Source organism: Drosophila obscura, unplaced genomic scaffold (assembly GCF_018151105.1).
Source record: "Drosophila obscura isolate BZ-5 IFL unplaced genomic scaffold, ASM1815110v1 contig_208, whole genome shotgun sequence".
In the NCBI taxonomy this organism is placed as follows: Eukaryota; Metazoa; Arthropoda; class Insecta; order Diptera; family Drosophilidae; genus Drosophila; species Drosophila obscura.
In genome coordinates this window covers 1,073,946-1,093,736 of record NW_024542799.1, presented here as the reverse complement: position 1 = coordinate 1,093,736, position 19,791 = coordinate 1,073,946, and the positions used below count along the sequence as shown (strand labels likewise).

General features: G+C 41.9%; 2 protein-coding genes across 2 annotated transcripts; both read right to left on the bottom strand.

Annotated features, from left to right (window-relative positions):
- Positions 1-653: 653 nt before the first annotated feature.
- LOC111064778 lies at positions 654-1,513 on the bottom strand. Its single transcript, XM_022352552.2, has 2 exons — positions 1,322-1,513; positions 654-1,264 (listed from the first exon to the last, which is right to left on the bottom strand). The coding sequence occupies exons 1-2, from the start codon at positions 1,419-1,421 to the stop codon at positions 705-707; spliced, it is 660 nt and encodes a 219-aa protein (XP_022208244.1). The 5' UTR covers positions 1,422-1,513; the 3' UTR covers positions 654-704.
- Positions 1,514-1,685: 172 nt separating this feature from the next.
- Positions 1,686-3,189, bottom strand: LOC111064780. The gene has a single exon (XM_022352554.2). It carries the CDS (start codon positions 3,083-3,085, stop codon positions 2,732-2,734), a length of 354 nt encoding a protein of 117 aa, XP_022208246.2. The 5' UTR covers positions 3,086-3,189; the 3' UTR covers positions 1,686-2,731.
- Positions 3,190-19,791: the final 16,602 nt, after the last annotated feature.

Genomic DNA, 19,791 nt, shown 5'->3' with positions numbered 1-19,791 from the left:
GGAGGAGTTGATTTGGCCAAATGTTATTTGTTCTTTGCCCAGCCCTGATTGATATTATTATGGATTGATTGATGGCTTCGATGGACGATGCCTTCTATTTGGATTTTAGAAAATTAAAAAAGCAGCTTAGCATCCACATCCTTTCACCGTATTTGCCTTTATACAAAGCGTATTAAAAAATCGCGTGTTGAAAGATTTCTGTCGTCTCCCGTCTTGTTTTTTTTCGTTCGTTCGTTTTGCCCAAAGGCCTTTTTACGGGGGCGCCACGCGACATTTTTCCGCATCAATTGTATGAAGTTTTCCGAGGGTTTGTGCAGGGGGGAGATATATGAGGAATTATCGAGTGTCCTTTGTCTGGCAAAACGGCTTTGATCTCATTCTGGCTCTGGCAACAGTAATGTATGGGGTATGGTGGGGATTGGCTGAGAGAAATAATACTCTCTTTGAGGTGGTAAAGCATTCTCAACGATTGTGCCAGTAAATTATGGTTATTAGTTGTGCAAAGAAGGGGTCCCGAGCTAATTGGGATGCGTAGGACATTTAAATTGCCCGAACCTGGTTACACTTTTTCCAACTTCCAAAAGTTTACCTTAGATTGTACTGTCACAGCTCTCCAAAGTGAAGAACAAAGGATACCCAGGATTCCAAATTCATCAATAATAATAATTAATTTAATTCGGATAAAATTTATAATAAATCTCATTTTAGGAGCGATCAATCGACCGTAAAAAACTGTGCCATGAACTCGACTGCGACGGCATCGCTTTGATCAAAGGCTTGAATTCGCGAAAACCACATCTCGGCTTCAGAGACTTGCGAATAAGTAGGACGTGAACACAGCACATACCCAGAACGCAAATCTGGAACTTGGCGAGACCAACGGTCGGCTGTCCTTGCCAGAATGCCCAAAACAGGAAAACGGATTTATATGAAACCCACAGCACTAGGATTGAGGTCAGGACTTTCCATAAAAATATGACTAGCTTTAGATTTTTCGATTTGTTTTTGCGCTGCTGCAGATTGGGACGATTTTTGGAATGGTATTTCGAAAGGTAATGGACAACTGCTGCGACCACTATCAGTATGTTTATGGCCAGGTTTATAAACCAAAACATGTCCTCCAATACAAAGAATGTAGCGACAGGCTTTTGCAGTGTGGGCTGCTGCTTGGTAGGCAACCAGTTACCAACTATGCTCTGCCAGATGCTCTGGCATGTGCTCCGAAATTTACTTTGCCATTTTATACGCTGATTATCTTGTGGAGCTGTAGAAAGAGTAGAGAGCTTCAGAACAAAATTCCCTCGGTTCTGGTAGCACTTACTTTCTGGATTGATTATAATTATGGGAGCCACCGAATATAAAAAGATATTGTAAATTAATACCAGCACGGCATCACTGCAAGTCACAGCAAACGGTAGCATATTATAAACTTGTTTAGAAATTTTTGGAAACTTTTGTTTTGTTCTACATATGTTTTATCGAGCGAACCGAACAGTCGAAAGTACAATAAGATTGTGACTAAAACTGATGGTCATAGTCTGACATGTGGCCCATGGAGCTCTATGATGATCCAATGCCATTCCAAAAAAATCTGGAATCCAATACGTACTGACGCACCAATCAAAATAAATTCAATAGCCAATACATTTTATATCATATTTTATTGTAATTTGCTTTATGCATACTATTATTTTGTTTGGTTTACTTAACTTAGATTTAAATTTCTTAATAGCTAATATTTATTTTGTGTGGTTAGTTTGTTGTTTGTTTTATGGATGTTGTAAATATTTCTACTTTTGAACTTGTACTATGTGTATGCTCCTCCTGACACGAAAGTGTGTCTGTCGTCCTTACTTCTCCTTCTCCTACTTCTGCTCCGTTGATCTTAGTGTTTAGTGAAGTCCACAGTATTGCTTATGAGTAGTGGGGAAACTAGAAACTAAATTGACACAAACGCACAGCGTAAACTTATCGATGGCAAAGCAAATATAAAAATATCAAAAATATATTCATATATTGTATAGGTTTCATAACTATTTGCTAAGTCGAAGAAGCAATCTACCTAGGAAGTTGAAACTCTGAGATACACATACATATGGATATGTATCTCATAAATAGACACCAAGAGAGTTGTTTGTAAAAAAGTTGTACCTACACACACAGATATTGAGACTTATATATACGATGGATATATAGCAATTGCATATTCGAAGAGTTTCTTTTTGGCTTATCCACTAAGTTGGTTTCTCTCTGAAAACTAGCTGCCGCTTCCAGATCATCATTTGCGGGTATCATCTTGGGTTCTCGCGGGACCATCTGGGAGAACTTAACTTAGGATTAAAACTAAACTTAAATAATTTTACCAAATAGGGGGGGGACTGGAAATATTTTTAGCAAAACTATTTATCACATTTGCGCTTATCCAAAAAGTGCGACGACAATTTCGAAATCAATTCTCCATCAAAGAAAATACGTGTATAAAAATTACTTTCTGGGGTTTCTTTTCCTTGGGAAATTGATTCACATTTCACTCCTAAATCTCTTTCTCTCTCCCGTCTCCTTCTGTCCCAGGGTTGGGGTGGGCTGGGCTGGGGGGGGCTTGGCTAGTTCTCACGTGTTCCAACAGTAAAGTAATCACAAGTTGCGCTTTTAGGAGCCGCTTCAGAGCTACGGGTACGGGTCGTACCGGGCTTTGATTCTGCTTTTGGGGGGAGGGGGGACTTAGTGGGTCTTACTGGCTCTGTGGCTGAATCTGGACGGTGGCCGTCATCTGGCTGGGTTTCCCGTTGGTCTGCTTGTGCTGCTGGCAGAACTGCTTGAGGACCTTGCACATGGTCAGGGCCAGCATTTTCCAGGCCAACAGTTGCTCCTCGGCGCTGGGTGGCGGTTCACTTGTTGCCGCTGACGATGGCGCTGCAGCCGCCGCCGGCGGAGGTCCGTCGTAGTCCACCTGGTCGAATCCGGGCGTACCGAGAGGCGGCGGTCCATCCACTTGGTCGCCAGCGGTGGCAGTGGCAGTTATGTCACTAGGCGCGGTCGCCGACGCCGCCGACGCGTGTTCGTTCTCGTAGAAGGGAATGGCCATGGCAGGACTCGTAGGCAAAGGTTACGTCAAAAAACAGGATACGGTGTTTCACTTGATGCGCTTTTCCGCTTGAGATTTTTCCTCGAAAGTTTTTCACAGGTCGAGCTCTGTCGTTCGACTGAGGCGCTGCCTGCCAGTGCGCCCGTATTTATACCCGGGAAGAGCGGCCAAGGTCTCTAGCCAGCCACCCCAACCACTCCAACCACCCAAACCACATGCCACCCAATGCCGCACGAGAGCGCGCTCCGCTCTCCCTCTCTCTCTCTATCTGTCTGTCTCTCTCTCTGTGGCTCTCTCTCACGTGCTGCTGCCTGTTGGCAGAGCGCTGTGCAGTGCCGTAATGCTTAGCTTCTTGCCGTCACGTGCAGTAAACGTTTCCTAGACAGAGAGCGAAAGCCAGACTGTGAGAGGGAGCGTATCAGGCTGAGACGGAGAGAGCGCGGCTGCAGTCACACTTGTGGCATGTTACATTTACGTGCACTGTGCATGCTTCCGTGGGCTTACGTTGTTTCACCCCTTACTCGCTTGGGCGTACGTTTTCCGCCCTTACGCAGTTCGAAATTCGAAATTGAGGGGAAGCAGCGAAGAACATTGAGGGGAACCTCGAATGTCGTTTCAGTTCGAACTTTGTGATGAATTTCGAAATTTCTTAGTACATTTTTGTATATCCCAAATATCTTTGTCAGGGGTGCCACAGAAATTTCTTCGAACTGAATTCTCTAGTACTATGTCCCTGATATATTTTTAATTCCTACAAAGTGTTACTATTTGGAAAATGTTATTAAATCTGAAATATTTAAATTCCTTCTTTTCTTTTAACGAAATTTCTAGTAAAATCTGTACTAGAATTTGCCATTCGTTGTGGAAATTCGAAATTCCAATGCGCTCCACTGTTTCTTTATATAGTTTTCAGATTCTCAGGTCTGTGGCTTGAAAATCGGCTTTTGGAATATATTTCTCTCATTTATAGTCTAAAAAAATTTAATTTTCCCAGCGATGTCATTTAAGTAAGCTCGCTAATTAACTTCTCAGAAGATCTCCAATTAAAATGTCTGCAGATTTTTTTTTTTAATAGTAGATGCTTTTTTTTTAACATTTCTCAACAGTTTTCTATCTCTCTAACCATTGCATTAGCATTACATCTACTGACAACCGAAAGAACAATCGCTTAACATGTTCTTTGCCACATGCCACGAATATTTTATGATAGAAAGGAGTGCCTGACGACGGAGTGGAGTGCTTGGGTCTCCTCTCTGTGGGCTCCTCTATTCTGCACTCCATCCTCTGCGGGGGCAAATCAATTCCACAAATCAACATAATCAACTTCTCTCCGTAAGTCCAAAATATAATGCACTCGCCCTCGGAAAACTTCTTTTGTTACCCGCAGCAGAAAAAGAGAAAGAAAGCAGAAATAAGTGCCGTAAAAAAATGTAAAAACTTTTTTATAGTTGCCGCATAAAAAAATGTAAAATAAAATCCAAGCGAAATACTTTAAAGAACAAAAAAAAAAATATCAGAAAGGTACACAACAAAAGGGGAAGAATACGAATATTACCCCCGGGGGCAGTCAGGTGTGTGTGTGTGGGCGGGACCCGATAATGACATCCAAGCGATAACCTTCCGAAAATCAGAAGGGAAAATCCATGATCTAATTTGCTAAACACTCCGGCACAAAGGCCAATACTGGATGTGGATACCTGACAGCAGGAAAGATGTGAAGAGACATTCTCAAAAGCAAAACAAAGAAGAAATTGTTTTCGCTTAAAAGAACATTCAAATGGAAATGTTCTGCTTGGCTCAACACAAACAACAAACTGCATTTATTTGGTTAGCAAACAAAATAGAAGAGTGAGGGAGAGAGAGAGAGAGGAACAGAATACATGTAGCAAGGAGCAGAAAAAATGCAAAAAGGTGAGATGAGCAGAAATAATATGGGTGCCAAAGGATGGAGAGTAGGAGAAGGAGCAGAGCATTTGAGTACCTCTAGACAGGGGTACCGCGACGACAGCAGCGACACACAGACGGACAGACAATGCATACTCGTGTATAAAAGTGAAGTGCGCAGCAGAGGGCATGGCATGGCATGTGCAGCAGCGCACAAACACAACAAGACGGCGAAAAAAATTTCAGGCGAGCAGAGGCCAAGTTAAGCTTAAATTGAGAGCGACTAAGTGATGCTCTTACCTGGCCTGGGGCCAGGCACCATTCATCTTTCAATAGGGGCTAAAAATGGGTAAAGAATTTATCTACAACATTTCCATTAGAGAAAATTCTATAATTTTTTCCACTGTCACACCTCTATGGCTATAGTTAATCGATCTATATTTTTATCAGTGTATATTTACCGCACAACACAAAAATTGTAGCATAAAAAGCAGCGTCGAAAACGCTGAAAAGTCGTCGTCGTCGGTCGCTGGCTTTGGCGCACTTTGTTGCCTTCTGGCTGTCAGATTGATATTAAATTATATACCTTATTATCATTTCACTGTTTGCTGTTGCTGCCGTTGCCCCCGCTGATATACATACATACACGAGCAGAAGTGTGTGTACATATCATGTGTGGGTGTGGAGTTCACATGTGGGGGGCGGAGCAAGTCGTGTTTATTTACAGCTAGCAACAATTGTTGCTGAATGCATTTTACTTTGGATGATGGCGGGCGGGATGCACCTCAAGTCAAAGTCAAAGCCAGAACAGAGCACTCTACATGTGGCTGGCAATACTCTCTCCCATCCCTCCGCTGTCTCTGTTATGGTTTCGTTTCGGTTTGTTTTGTTGTGTAAACTGTTGTTGTTGTTATCAAATAAGGGTACTCGTAGGGTACGAAGGGTATATTTGACTCCAGAAGATTGATGTAACAGGTGGAGGAAAGTGAACAAATATATGTATATTAAATCGTGTATGCGTGATTCGTGGTCTGCAGTGTCCTCTGCATTTCGAGGGTATTTAAGAGGGTAGCCCATAGTCGGAATATGTGAAATCCAACGCACAGATGTGCAGCTAAAATAATGGAAAAGACGAACCCAGAGAGAGGAGCAAACCCCATAGAAGGGCCTTCCTTCGTCCTCGTAATATGCTTGATGGTTGCGCCCAAGTGACATTAAATGGCTGCCGCCACATCTTCGGTTTGTTGCACGGTCTCCTCGCTCCTCTCCGCCTGCGGTGTCTCTTCCTTTATGTATGTGTGTTGTGTTCTGGGGGCATTCATAAAAGTGGGACTCAAGTGGCAGCAGCTTAAAGCTAGCTGCCAATGCACTTTAAAGCTTTTCCTGTCCGGATTGGATTGGATTGTCCATAAAATATTTATATTTTCAGCTATTGGCCATCAGAATAAATTGAAGTAATGCCCGCCCGGTAGTTCGATGCGAAAACTAAATGGGATTAAAGATTCCGATTGCTGATTGCCCTGGCAACTGGCAGCTTTATTTGTTTATTTGCTTTGTCTTTATGTGAGGTGTGGGACATTGACATGCAGAAGTTTAGGTTTTCTTCTCTTCATCGGTGTAATGAAATCAGGGCTCTTATTTGTGCTTGATTTGGTTTCCAGAAAATAGAACGAATAAAATGAAAATAAAGCAGAAAAATTAGTTTTTGTGTGAGTGAACTAGAAAATTAATTGAAGGCCAAAGCCAAAGCCTTGATTGTTTTTACAAACTTTTTTCCCTGCAAAGATATATATTTCACATCTCTTAACTAGTATTTAAAATGTTCTATATTCCACTCCTTATAGATCTGTTTAGCCAAAACTAATTAACTCAAACCACGAGCATCTTGCTGTACATCTACTACCTATTGTGTGGAAATACCCAAAACTGATGGCTAATCGCCTCCCATTGTCTGTGTGTGGCAGAGGCAACCAAAAGTGCCGCACTAATTAACAAATTGATTTATGCAAATTAAAATGACAAATCTCCAGGGACAGCGACAGGAGCAGGCAGCACAATCATCAGAGCAAAAAAACAACCATATGCAAAATATTGTTGCCAAAAAACAGAACAGAACCACCCTTTGAGAAGAGTTTTTGACTCTGCGGCTAAATCTGGGACTCATCCACCGCAGACAGACATTTAATTAAGGTGTCTTCATGGCAACAATCTCTCGAGCGTCAAATGAGTCTAATTAATAACGAGGCATTTGCCACATAATTCATATGGCAGAGCGGCAGAAAGTATTCCTCTCCTCCGCCAGCTCTGTTCGGTTCGGTTCGGGATGAGTAATTGTCGTAGCTTTGTGTACAGTTGGGTTTTAGTTTTTGGCGAGTTGAAAAATATGATCAAAATTATCATTTCTAAAGTATAATTATATAGAAAAAACCAAACTAAATAGTTCCCTGAGTAAAATGCTTTGTGGCCACAGATGTTAACCCAGAATCTTTGTACTTATTTTGCAATTTTTCTAACCGTTTGTTTTATTTTTTATTTCCTTATTTTCTGTCAAAAAACAAAAAAAAAACTACTTTTCCGTGCAGCTGTCCGGCAATTTTTCTTTTTGGGCTGCCACATTTTGATGACTTAAGCCAGGCTGAAAAGTCTGACTTGAATTTATTGCCAGTGCGATATGTGGCCTGGATGCTGCTGCTTTGGTTCTTCCTATTGTAATTTATGCAAATTGTTTAGCAGAACAGAGCCCCGACTCCCAGGGTAGCACAATTAATTTCCACAGCTAGTTCGGCTCGATCATACAAGTGCCCAAAAAACGTAGAATGGTCTTTATTTTTGGGTGGGTTTCATTATAATCGAATTTGAGGCGATAAAACCTACAATGTTGCGAGAACTTTAGTAAGTAAACATTCTGGCCAGACCAAGACATCAAAAGCGTGTTTAATTTATGGTTCGTTAGGTCAGCCTTAGCCTCAGCCAGGCAGGGCAGGGCAGGCCGAAAGAGAGGTCCTTTGTCTCGCACCGGACCGAGACCCCAACTATGCAAATCGAGTGGCGGAGGAGTATTCATCTTCGTCAGAGTTGTTGTGGGGTCCCTTTGAGGTGTTGGCTTAGGCATTAAATGGGGAATTATACAAAAGGGAACAACCAACCAACCAACCAACAACCCAACCCGAGTATTCGTTCCTTTCTCTCTCTCCAATGGGCCAAGAATAATTCCTTTTTGATTTGACTCCCCCGAAAAACGCTTGCAGTGAACTGTGGGAAAACGTCCCCGTCACATGTGAGAATGGAATGGAAATTTATGTGTGTCCAGTTCAGGGCCATAAAAAAAGGACAACAAACTTGGACAACTTGGACAAGAATAGCCAACTTCCTTTGGGCAGACCAATGGGGAGGGGGTGGGTGGGCCGATTTACTGGCCAATACAAAAGGAAAGGTCTTGGGAATGACTGTTGAAAGATCTCTTTCTTCGAGGCGGCGCCCCTGATGTGCTGCGGTCAGTTCAAGTAAGCATAAAAGGCGACGAAAGTGCCACTTTAAAAACTTCTTCCTCACTTGTTACTTAAATGATTAAATGCTAAATGCATTTCTTATTTTAAACTCCCCCTATTTGGGGGTTGCTGCTTGCTGCGGGAGAAATGTCTTCTGCTGGGCATATCAAAAGCCCGATTCGGTTGTTATTAAATGTTTTACGGCCACAACAGAGGCCAGTCCAAGCTCCCTGATACATACAATACAATGGAATACAATTTTTGAGTTGTTGAGTCGGAGAGTTAATGTTTATTGTATACTTTTTATTGTCAGCTCAGCTTTTAATTTAAATGATATAACACAAAATCGTTTGACTTTATATGCCACCCCCGAAAAGGTACTTTAAAGACACACACACAGACATTGTGGGATATGTGAGATGCTCTAAAAAAGGAATCCTAGGAATAAGGAATGTGGTGAATACTCTACAGAATGAGAAAGAAAATACTAGGAACTTTTATGAAAATAAATGAAAAGGAAATCTTTTTCGTCCAACATATCCCTTAGTCTTTTCTTGTGAGAGTATACAAAATTCCTCCACTTTTACTAATGCATTTTCCACATCTTTTTCTGTGCAGACATTCAAAAGTAAAAATGGCACATTAAAGGTAATTTTTTATCGGCAATTTCATATGCAATTATTCTTTTGAAAATTCTTTATAACAATTTTTGTTTATCTGCCATCCCGAGGGTGGTTTGGCAACTTTGTGGCAGCCTTTCCATTTTTATGGGATAATATTTATTAGTTCTTAAAAAATGTAGCTTGACTCGTTTAATTTTTGAGCAAAAGAACTTGAAATAGGAGAACAAATTCCGTACAAAACGTTTTTTAACAGGAGGCATAAATTTCCGTTTTTTGAAGGATTTCTTCGACTGATGGGAAACAATTGAAATTTATGGCAGGGCTTCAATTGGGAGGAGATGCATCGAATAAATTCAGCGATCATAAAATTGTCTGCCAGCCAAATCCATTCCAATATATCAAAAGGGGAACAGGGGACATTGAACAGGGGAAGACCAGGTTGAGGGCGGAGACCCACATATTTGACTACCAATTACGATGCCTGAGAGGACACGACACCTTTCCTTCCCTTCGCCTTCTACTGCCACACATGATAATTTATCGCACATGCCTACACGACCATGTCACACCCTCACCCTCTGCTCCTCACACACCACGCTTAGAGTGAATATATTCATATTTTCCCCATATGACCATTGTCTCTATCCCTTTTTCCTGGGCCAGGGCGATGATTTGCAGCCGCTGCCAGTAAATCAAGCATGCAGCATTACGAGGAGTAGATCAGATCAGAGTCAGAGTCAGAGCACACGGCAGCCTGCGAGGATAATAAATGAATTGTTTATGGACTGACAAAGTGGCCAAGTATCGGAGTACTTTCCTCACTTTTGATATATTGCGTCTTACTATGAGGAATCAAGTGTAAGCTATATGATGGAGTTGGTTGAACTTGTCTACCAGATGATGAGTTTGTCTCTGGAAGTGATTGCTCGACACTTGTTGGGGAGGAACTGCCAAGAAAAATGTGCAATAGAGTTGTGACACAGGTTTTTCTACTAGATTGGAGATCATAAAATTCTCCCCTGTGACTAAATTCCTTCCTAAAGAGAAAACTAAAATCAAATCTGATTATTCGCAAATGAATCATAAATGATTCAATGCCGACATATGAGGAGCATCTGTCTCGTCCGATAACTCCTCTTTCTCTCTCTCAATCTCAAAACTCTCCTGTTCTGTAATTCACATTACACCCAGAAGAGACCGACCCCGCTCCCAGTCCTTTTTCGGAATCCTGGTCAGTGTCGGTTACTCCCCGATTACATGCCTCCTGTTTTCAATGCAGCCATGCCTGCCGCCCAAAGGACAATTGTCAGGCGTTGGCTGTCATCTATTTGTTGTTTCTGGTCTCGCTGGCCACACCGACACACGCCGCAGCCAAGTTCCTCAATTAAAAAGGGCCCAGCACTCTGGGCAGGGTTGGGGGTGAATGGAGGGAATACCTTTCATTGATGGCAGAGAAAAGAGTTCAATTGCTGCCTGACATATTCCTTTGTGTGTGTGGGGGCAGGGCAGGAGCCAGAGGAGGGTTGGTCATGCAAATTGTCGAAATATTTTCAACTGACCAACAATTGAGTGGGTGGATGGTTTGGGCATGGCCCCCACTCTACCTCCTGGCTGTTGTGATTGGTTTTGTCTAATGGAACTCGAGCGTGGCAACAATTTCATTGAATTGGATTTCAATATATATCGCATCGTATGAAAGGAGGAACCGCGTTACTTTTGATTTTCCTTTTGCTGGTTTCTCCTGTCTCCATGTCTCTCACTCTCTCTCCTTGTCTCTGTGTGTGTTTTCCTTTCACAATTCGCTGGTCATTAAAAGGGACACGTGCAGGGAGGCACGTGACTCGGGCCAGGTTTCTCTTGTTCTCCTGCAACCGAAACTGGACCTGAGACCACCTCATCCATTGTTTTCGGTCTTCCTTCCGACCATTTTGCGGGCTCACGGGGCAGTCAGCACTTGAGGAATATGTTTTACAATGATTAGTGTAAATATTTGAGGGCCAAACTTCTCACACAAAAACCAAAACAATGCCCAAACAGAAATTGGGACTCGAAACGAAGCATTTGTCGCTTAATTTTTGTACAAATACATTTCATTATGCGATGAATAGTGTGGTTCGGGGCAGCGCCGTTTTGGTTTCGGTTTTGGTTTTGGTTTCACTTCCGGCCAGGCGACCCCATCATGTTAATTTGTTATTAATTGTTCCATGTTGATTTTTGTTTTGATTTGCCCGTGGTTAGAGGGGAGAAAAGTGTGGGACTCTGGGAAAATTTATTGGTTAGAAGTTTTAGAGATATCTGTTGTAATATCACCGTATAAGGAAGATCTTCGGTGTCTTCGAACTAAAAAGCGACACTCAGAGAAAAAAAAAACAAATGTAGTTTACTTAAATATTGGAGTTTTAAATACAAACATGGTAAAATTAAATATAATTTTAGTTTGACTCAAACATAAATGTATGAGAGAGTTTTTTAAAATTAAAATAAAAATTTAATATATTTATTAATTTTCTTATTTATTTATTATTTAGTAATAGCTATATATTTATTTTAATGTATTGTATTAAATGTGTAAATGTTACATTTTCAGGTGTTCTTTCTCTGGGTGTTCTACCGAAGAAGTAAATGGATTTGGAAACGGATATTAACAGGACTTATTCAACTGCAATATGGAGACGTGGAAAACTTATGGCTGTGAACTAGCCTTGATTTTATTTTGACTTTTGCTGTAATATTTTCATTATCGAATACTTTACTTTTACCCAAGTGACCTTTATGGCTATAATTTATGAAGATAATCCGCTGACGAGGAGTGAAATAAACACAACTATTTACATATATGTATTATATGCATTTTCTTTTGTACGTTGTGCTTAATGCTCCTCTTATGTTCCCGTAACGCACTGTACTTTTGAATTTAAAGCAATTCTAGACCATGCGGGTGTATCGAATTTCCAGCAACTTGCATAAATTATGAATGAAAAAGCGGAAAGAGCAGAAAGAGCATTTCATTTCAGATGGGAGCAGTTTAATCAACATCAGACACACGACCTCGGCCTCGTAATCCCCTTAGCAGCAGCAGCAGATCGAGCTGAATGAAAGGGTTATAAAAAAAAAGGAGAAAGGATTGTCGAAAAGGCGCGGGCGTGAAAAAAGAGCAACTTTAAAAGAAAACACCCTTCGGGTTTCGGTCCTCGCATTCTGTTGCATGTTGTGAAGTGTCTGACTGGATTCGGGGCCGGGGCCGTGGCCGTGGCCGGGGCCCATCAATGTCAGTCATAAATTCATCACGCAAATCTGTTTTGCATTCGTGCGGTCACGTGACTGCCTTCTCTCGCATTAGATAATGCTTGACATTCGGTCATACTAATTGTTCAAATTAAATAGATCGGCACAAGGGTTAGCTTAGCATAGCTGTGAACAAAGTGCTGCTGTTGCCACAACAACCTCAAGAGGCAGCATGGGAAGAAGAGTGGCGGTTGAAGTGGGAACCAGAGACAGAGGCGGAGACGGGTACGGGTACGTAGATGGACGTAGCACAACTATTGGCAATTAAGTTAATTGTGTAAATTTCAATATGCACTAAGGCACCGCAGGACATCGTTGCTAGCGCCAGTTCTATGAGGGAGTTAGTAGCGAGGAGTGCTCAAAGAGTATTTCGGTTATTCCTTCCACAAAAGTTGAAACCAAATGGATCTGCCCTCGTTCTAGCAGAATCCACTGCTTATACATTTCCCTGTTTCTGGTCTGATTTCGCTCACATAAATACACATAAATTCAGGAACGACATCAGCAGCAGCAGCAACACCAGCAGAAGCAGCAGAAGCAACACCAGCATAAGCATCAGCAGCAGCATTATCATCATGACAATGTCAGAAGCAGCTTAGGCAAATATATAAATACGTACATACATAGAAATAAATCCTCGAAAAACCCGAAAGGACAAAGAATATTGCGCAACAGTGTGTGTGTGTGTGTGGGGCAGACATACAAAAACAAATAATTACAAGTAAAAATCGCTGCGATGCGAGAGTATAATGGGGCAGATAATGAGGCTGAGGCAGAGGCTTCCTCAGCCAGACGATGCCAAGTCGTCGGCAATTAAACATTTTCAATAAAATTTACACCTGAGCTCATTTTAATTGAGTTGCAGCAGCAGCCATGGGGGGTGTGCTGGTCCTAGGTCCTTGAAAAAAGGGATCTGCAAGAGAGCAGAACGAGGACCAGGACCAGAACCAGGATACACACACAGATAAACTTGTGTTCTCGCTGGAGAGCCAAGTGGTGTGTAGTGGAGCCCACTCGACTCCTTCAGATATAATTGCCCGTCCAGGAAAGGAGTTCGACTGACTGACTGTCTGTCTGTCTGTTTGTCTGCCTTTGCGCTTCGCTGCATGGAAGGAGTTTCATCTGCCATCTCCCCCAACCCCATATCGCTTTTTATTCCAATTGATTTTTGCTTCAATGTAGTGGAATTGATTTGTGTACGAGTGGCCACGCCCTCTCCTTGCCAAATTAGTTGCCATAAATAAAAAGAGAAAGAGAAACACGAAAAAATTAAATAAGAAATTGCCAAAGAAAACCAAAGCGTGGTGGACAAGTGAAATATTTCACTTATTTGCTCAGAAATTTGCATAAATTTATGCCCAAGTTGCCATGACATCGGTTGGATATTGATATGATATGAAGAGAAGGTATCCCGTGCCTCAGAAATCTGCATACGATACTCTCAGTGCAAAACGGAGCATAGCGAAAAAGGCATACACCTTGTGGGAACCCGAACCCAGAAGGGAAGTACGCAAAAGTTACATGCAGCTCCCCTAATATTCCATTCTTCTAATTCCTTTCTTTTATATATTCCCTTACTCTATTTATCTTTCTTATATAATGTTTTTTCCTTCTTTTATTCTAATTTCTTACAGAGTATTTCCTATTCGCTTTTAGGCTTCTCAATGGTCTTTCTCCCATCGACCAACTCTTATGACATCGTGAAATTCTTGCCTCAATAAACATAAATTTGCACTGGGACCCACACAGACACCGCATCCGCAGCATACCACACCACATCACACCCCTCCTGGCTGGCTGACTGGCAGGTTGGCTGTTCTGCAACCCTCGATGAACTATAAAAATTGCCAATAAGTTGATCCCCTTGTCCCATTGTCGCATAGCATCAGAGGAGGAGGAGAACTCTGTAGCTGGGAGTCTCAGAAATGTTGTCGCATGCAAATTTGCCGCCTGATTTGTACATTTTGTTTCAATTTGCGCTTTCTCCATTTCCTTTTGCGCCTCAATAAAGTTCTCTTTCTCTCTCCCGAATGCATTCCACAAATAATTGCAATGATTCCTCCAGATATAACACAGGGATGTGTGTGTCCTGTCCTGCTTCTGGTCTTATTTCTTTCCTGGCTCCTGGTTCCGCTTTGGTTATGGTAATTTCAGATGTATTTTTTTTCTCTGTGCCGCCTCTAGCCAAAAATTTGATACTGGGGCTCAGTCTGTCTGTTTGCATTATTAGTATTTGACTCTTGATTGAGTCTTGGATTACATACTCGTACAGCAAATTGTTGCCAAATTGAAAATGAAAGTGAGGTTTTTTTTTTGTAGATCTTACGCGATTTTTGGTGATGGGAATAGGTTACAGATTTTGGGAGTGGGTAATGAATATAAGGGATTTTTATTCAAGTTCTGCACCTGCTAATCGCTGCGCCGCCCTTTATCTTACCCCTCCTCCAAATCACTTAAAATTAAACCAAATTAAATCTTCAGACCCCTTTTTTTGGTTTTTGAAGCAACACCCTTGTCAGCAGAGCAATTAAATTCAGCATGACTTTAATTATATTTCAACAAATTTTAATAAGGCCCCCTCTCTGCAATATACATATTTTATTTCTTTTTTAGAAATAATGCAAAAAAAAGGAGCAAAAAATTGTTAACAACTTCAATTAAATTATCAACTTTCAGCACGTAAAAGTCTCGACCGCTGGGCGGCATTTAATTGTAAGAGAAAATAGAGGGAGAAAAAATTGGCCACGCCAAACGTTTTTTTTTTTTCATTTTTTTAGTCGAGTTTTAACTCAATTTGGTTGAGAAAAGTTTTGGGGGTTTACCCGTGCCAAAAGTCTGCCGCGAATGGGCGGCGCTTAACGCGGCTTAATTGTGGTCGCAGGTGTCGAGGGCCACATTTTTATCGTTCTGTTCACAGTTTACAAAAAAAAAAAACGATATCTATAAAGGCAGAATGGGCTTGGGGAATGGGCTGAGTGACTGACAGTCTGTCTGTGCTGTGCGGGGGAGGGTTCGGTTCGGTTCTGTTCGCTCATTTCGTTTAAGACAATTTTTATGACCTTTACGACTATTTGCCTTGGCTTTGATTGTGTTTATGGCTCTAAGCTTCTTGGGCAGAATGGAATGGACCCCGAATGGAAAATACTTCAATTTATTTGTTTGTCTTAGCCACATAAAAAGTCGAGACTTCTGCTGGCTTCCAGCTCGCTTCTGCTTCTGCTGGGTAATTTGATATGGCCTGGCAACCCTTTTATTTTTCTTTTTTGGGCTGAAAGCCAAATCCGTAGCGCACTTTCCAGCGTTGCGTTGCGCATTTTTTAATTGCCTGAAATTTAATATTTTTGCGAGCTTTTTCAATGTTTGTGTTTTATTTTATGCTAATTATTTTCGAATGCACCGCGAAGCATTCATTTTCCTACGATTTTATATTTTTTCATCTTTGGCCCGAAAAGCCAATTATAAAATTTCATTTTTGCACTTTTTGCCAGGCGTTGTGTTTGCTATTGAAAATAGCTTTTGGCGTCGGGTAATCTGATAGGCGCAATTAGCAGACGTTGCAAGAGTTGGCGGGGTGTCGAATATCCGCGAGATGAGAATTTAATCGCAATAAGCTGATTGCCGGATTATACAGAGAACGAGGGCAGATATAGTCAATTAATTGGAGGTGATTGAAGATACCCACATATGTGTCCTTTAATGGGGATCATATTTATGAAGAAGTATTTAATTAGCTTGTCATTAAATTTTAGTGTAATAAACAAATTAAATGGAAGTTATTAAGGGAGTTCGTGCTTCAATCTGCACTGGAACTAAAATACTTTCTACATTAATCAGTCTCTTCCTTCTAACACAAAGTTGATGTTTGGCAGCCACGGATCTGCTGCCTCTCTCCACCAGCGATAACCTCTTCCAAAATGCGAACACCTATTTATATTTATGAGCTTGACCCACGAACCCGAACCCAGGTCATAAGAGGAGTGCCCCCTGCAGTCCCGGGCATCGTGTGTGCATTATAATTCAATAATTTCTCCGTACTCCATGGCGCTGGGATTTTTTAATTGCTTTTCAATAACACGAGAGGGAGAGAGAGGGAGGAGGAAAAAAGGACTGGCCAGGCGCTGATAAGCTGTGCAGGATAATCATCGAGCTGGGCAGAACGCGTTAAAATGCTGAAAAATTCATACATATACGAGCAGAGGTGAAATATTTACGAGTCGAATTAAAAAGCGCGCTAATGCAATTCACTCGGCCAGCGCTAATTTAAATTTTTAAGTGCCTCAGAAATATGCAAAAAAAAAGAAACGCAGAAAAATGCAGAATTTTGTGTTGAAATGAAAGCGAGTGCTGAAATACCCTAACTAGGGAAAAGAAAATGAGAAAAAATGCTCGAAGGTAGAAGAATTTTACCATAGGAAATGGATCATATTTGAGCTAAAACTATGGAAATATAATGGAAAACACAATTAAATTATTTATTTACTCATTTTATGCCCTTAAACTAATTCGAAGATATATTCCAAACAGTTAATAGCGTTCTGAATACCCTCTCTGAAGGGAGTGTATTTTGGCCAATCCATGCTTCTGGCATCATATAAAAGAGCAACGCTTGGATGACGCTGACGATGTGTGTGGAGTGCAACAAATTGTTGCATAGCCTTTCCAACTAATGTTCGACGTGCCCCCGTCTCTGTCTCTGTCTCTATTCAGGTTGTGTGGGCGGGCGGGCAACAATGTTGTGTTAATGTTTACACATGTCCATGACACGACCACAATGAACAGGAGCCCAGAGCAGACACCATTTCGGGCTGGTCTCTCTCCCACTCCCACTCCACTGAATAGACCCAACAAGGCCTGAACAACAGAACCGTCTATGGCATGTCCATAAAGTGCATCAGTTGCGCTGCATTGCACTTTGGAGTAGAGTTGAGCGTTGAGTGGAGTGCCTCGAAATGCATTGGTCGTGTGGGGGTGGCAGAGGCAGTGGCAGTGGCAGAGTCGTGTCTGTTCGGGTGTCGATAGCAGGCCTTAATTAAAATTAACATTTTTTGCACAAAACTTAACTGGCCCCTGGCTCTCGGCTCGAGAGCCCTTTCTCCTCTGCCGCTCTCTCTCTTCCTCTTTTACATTGTACGGGTGTACGCTTTTAGGCAAGAGTTAACTCAATTTGTTGTGTGTCCAGCCAGCCCATGGCCATGGAACAGGATATCGCCGTGGATATGTGGACATGGATATGTGTGAGCGGCTATGGGTGCCGTATGTGCCGCAGCATCATCTATTTCTATTGATTCTGATGATGGTTATTTAATTTGGAGCGTCAAGTGTGCGTTATTGATGCGTAGCCCGGGAGAGAAGAGGCTTTTGAGTGCATTTGCCGTTTTAATAGCCAGCGGCTGGCCGGCTGGCAGGAGTGGAGTAGAGAGGGGGGCTAAGGCCAGAGGGCCACATTGCTAACATGTCCAGGATGTTGTAAAGAAATGTATTAGCCATGTTAGGAGTGAGTGATGTGGAGCACATGCAGTGTGTATTTTGGTGCTTTGATTTTGATGTTGTGTCAGTAATTACTAAAGAGTTTGATCGATTTTAGTATCTAAATAAGAGTCATACATACATAAGTATAGCAATATTTATTTATATTTTATATTTATTTATATGCAACACTTAGTTTTCCATTGGGGAAAGACTTCTTTTTGGTAAGAAGTTTATACAAAATATGTGATTTTTAGTCAAATTATTCGTTTTTTTCCTATAGCATACTTATTAGCGCAGCCAACGCGTTGCTACGCATTCACTCACTGCAGTCGGAAAATGCACGAGTGTCCGAATGTGAGAAAAGTCAGACGGGTAGACTCAGTTTCAGAAAATCTACCCAAAGTTTTGGTTCAAAAATTTAAAAACCTAAAGGGAACATCAACCCTCCCCTGCCTTCGTAATTCACCGAAACATGACATTTATCCGCCGGAGGCGAAACTCGCATATAACCGTATTTAATAACCGGCTCATATTTCCATGTAGTTTATTTGGCTTTTTGCGAAAATGCATTTCCGCGGCAGCCAAAACAGGGCGGAGCGGAGCAGAGTGCAGAGTGAAGCAACAGAGCCGTCGGCAGCGGCAGGGTGGCAAGGTTTTGCATGGGTAAATATCAATATTTACACCTTTAATTAAAAACGCTAACAAGGTTATTTAGTGTGTTGTAGAACAGGCAGGCAGGCAGGCAGCAGAAGGCAGAGTGGGACGTGGAAAGTGGCCAGGAAATCAGGCCGGAAGTCAGCCGTGGCCAAACAAGCGGAGCGTCGGTTTACAGAGCTTACACTCTCCTCTCTCTTTGCACCGCACTCTACAGTGAGCGAAAAATGAGTGAAAAGTACAAGCCAAAAATTGTAGAAATATTCTAGAATTATTTTATATAGTTTTGGAATAACTTTCCTATTCACTTTTTTTTTAAGGCTCTTACCATTTTTCAAGAGTATATTCTTGATATTCGTTGGGTTTTCTTCTACGTGTATTACCCCTGCTTGGTTCATTCTCCCTTTCCATTTGGTGGGAAAAGCTTTTAAGCGAAAATGCCAAAATGAAAATGTGAAATGTATTTTGCATTCAGTTGTTTAACTTAACCTTACTTAATGCAGGCGCTGGAGTCGGATGAAATTGTTGCAACAGGAAGGATGGGCAAGCGGAGTACGCAGGGCAAGATCAGGTGTACGGACAATAGGAGTAAATTTACCAAGAGGGATCAACTATTTTCTTGTTAATTAAGTGAGGAACAGTGTCGGCACTTCTCTGACTCGAAAATTTCTTTGTGAAAGTAGAGGATGAATATGGGATAATAGTAATGCAATATTTGTATCTGCAGGCAGTTTAACTGGGATCGTAGCAGCTTTATAATGAATTAGTCATCCTCTGGACAACATTTCCATTCCCATTCACAATCCCAGGCTCTACTGCACTTTTGTGTGCCTAAAATATTTGTCATATTGCACGTGCCACACACACACAATACACCCAAGGGGGACCAATGGTAGTGCTGCAACACCCCCAGCGCCCCAGAGCTCCTGCTGCCACAGAGGGCGGCGAGGTGGTGACACCGAAATCTAGCCTTTGCCTCGGCAGCATGTCGTTTAATTAAAAAATGCCCCAAAAGCATTTACCCAAACCCAAAAACCAAATCCAAGGATGTAAAGGGCCAAACACCAATGCAACCATTGATGCAGCAGCAGCCTAGGGAGGTGATGCAGGAGGCAGGTTTGGGGGCGAAGGATGAGGCAGGCTCGTGCATTTTAATGAAAACGGAAACCAAATAATCAGGAAGTGACAATCTGGGCAGCAACCAGGGGAGGCCAGCGGTCAATCCCGAGTGGAACGCCTCGGAACAAAGCCTCGACAAAATGTTCTGCAAAAGTGCAACCCGTGGAGCGTATGAATTTAATGA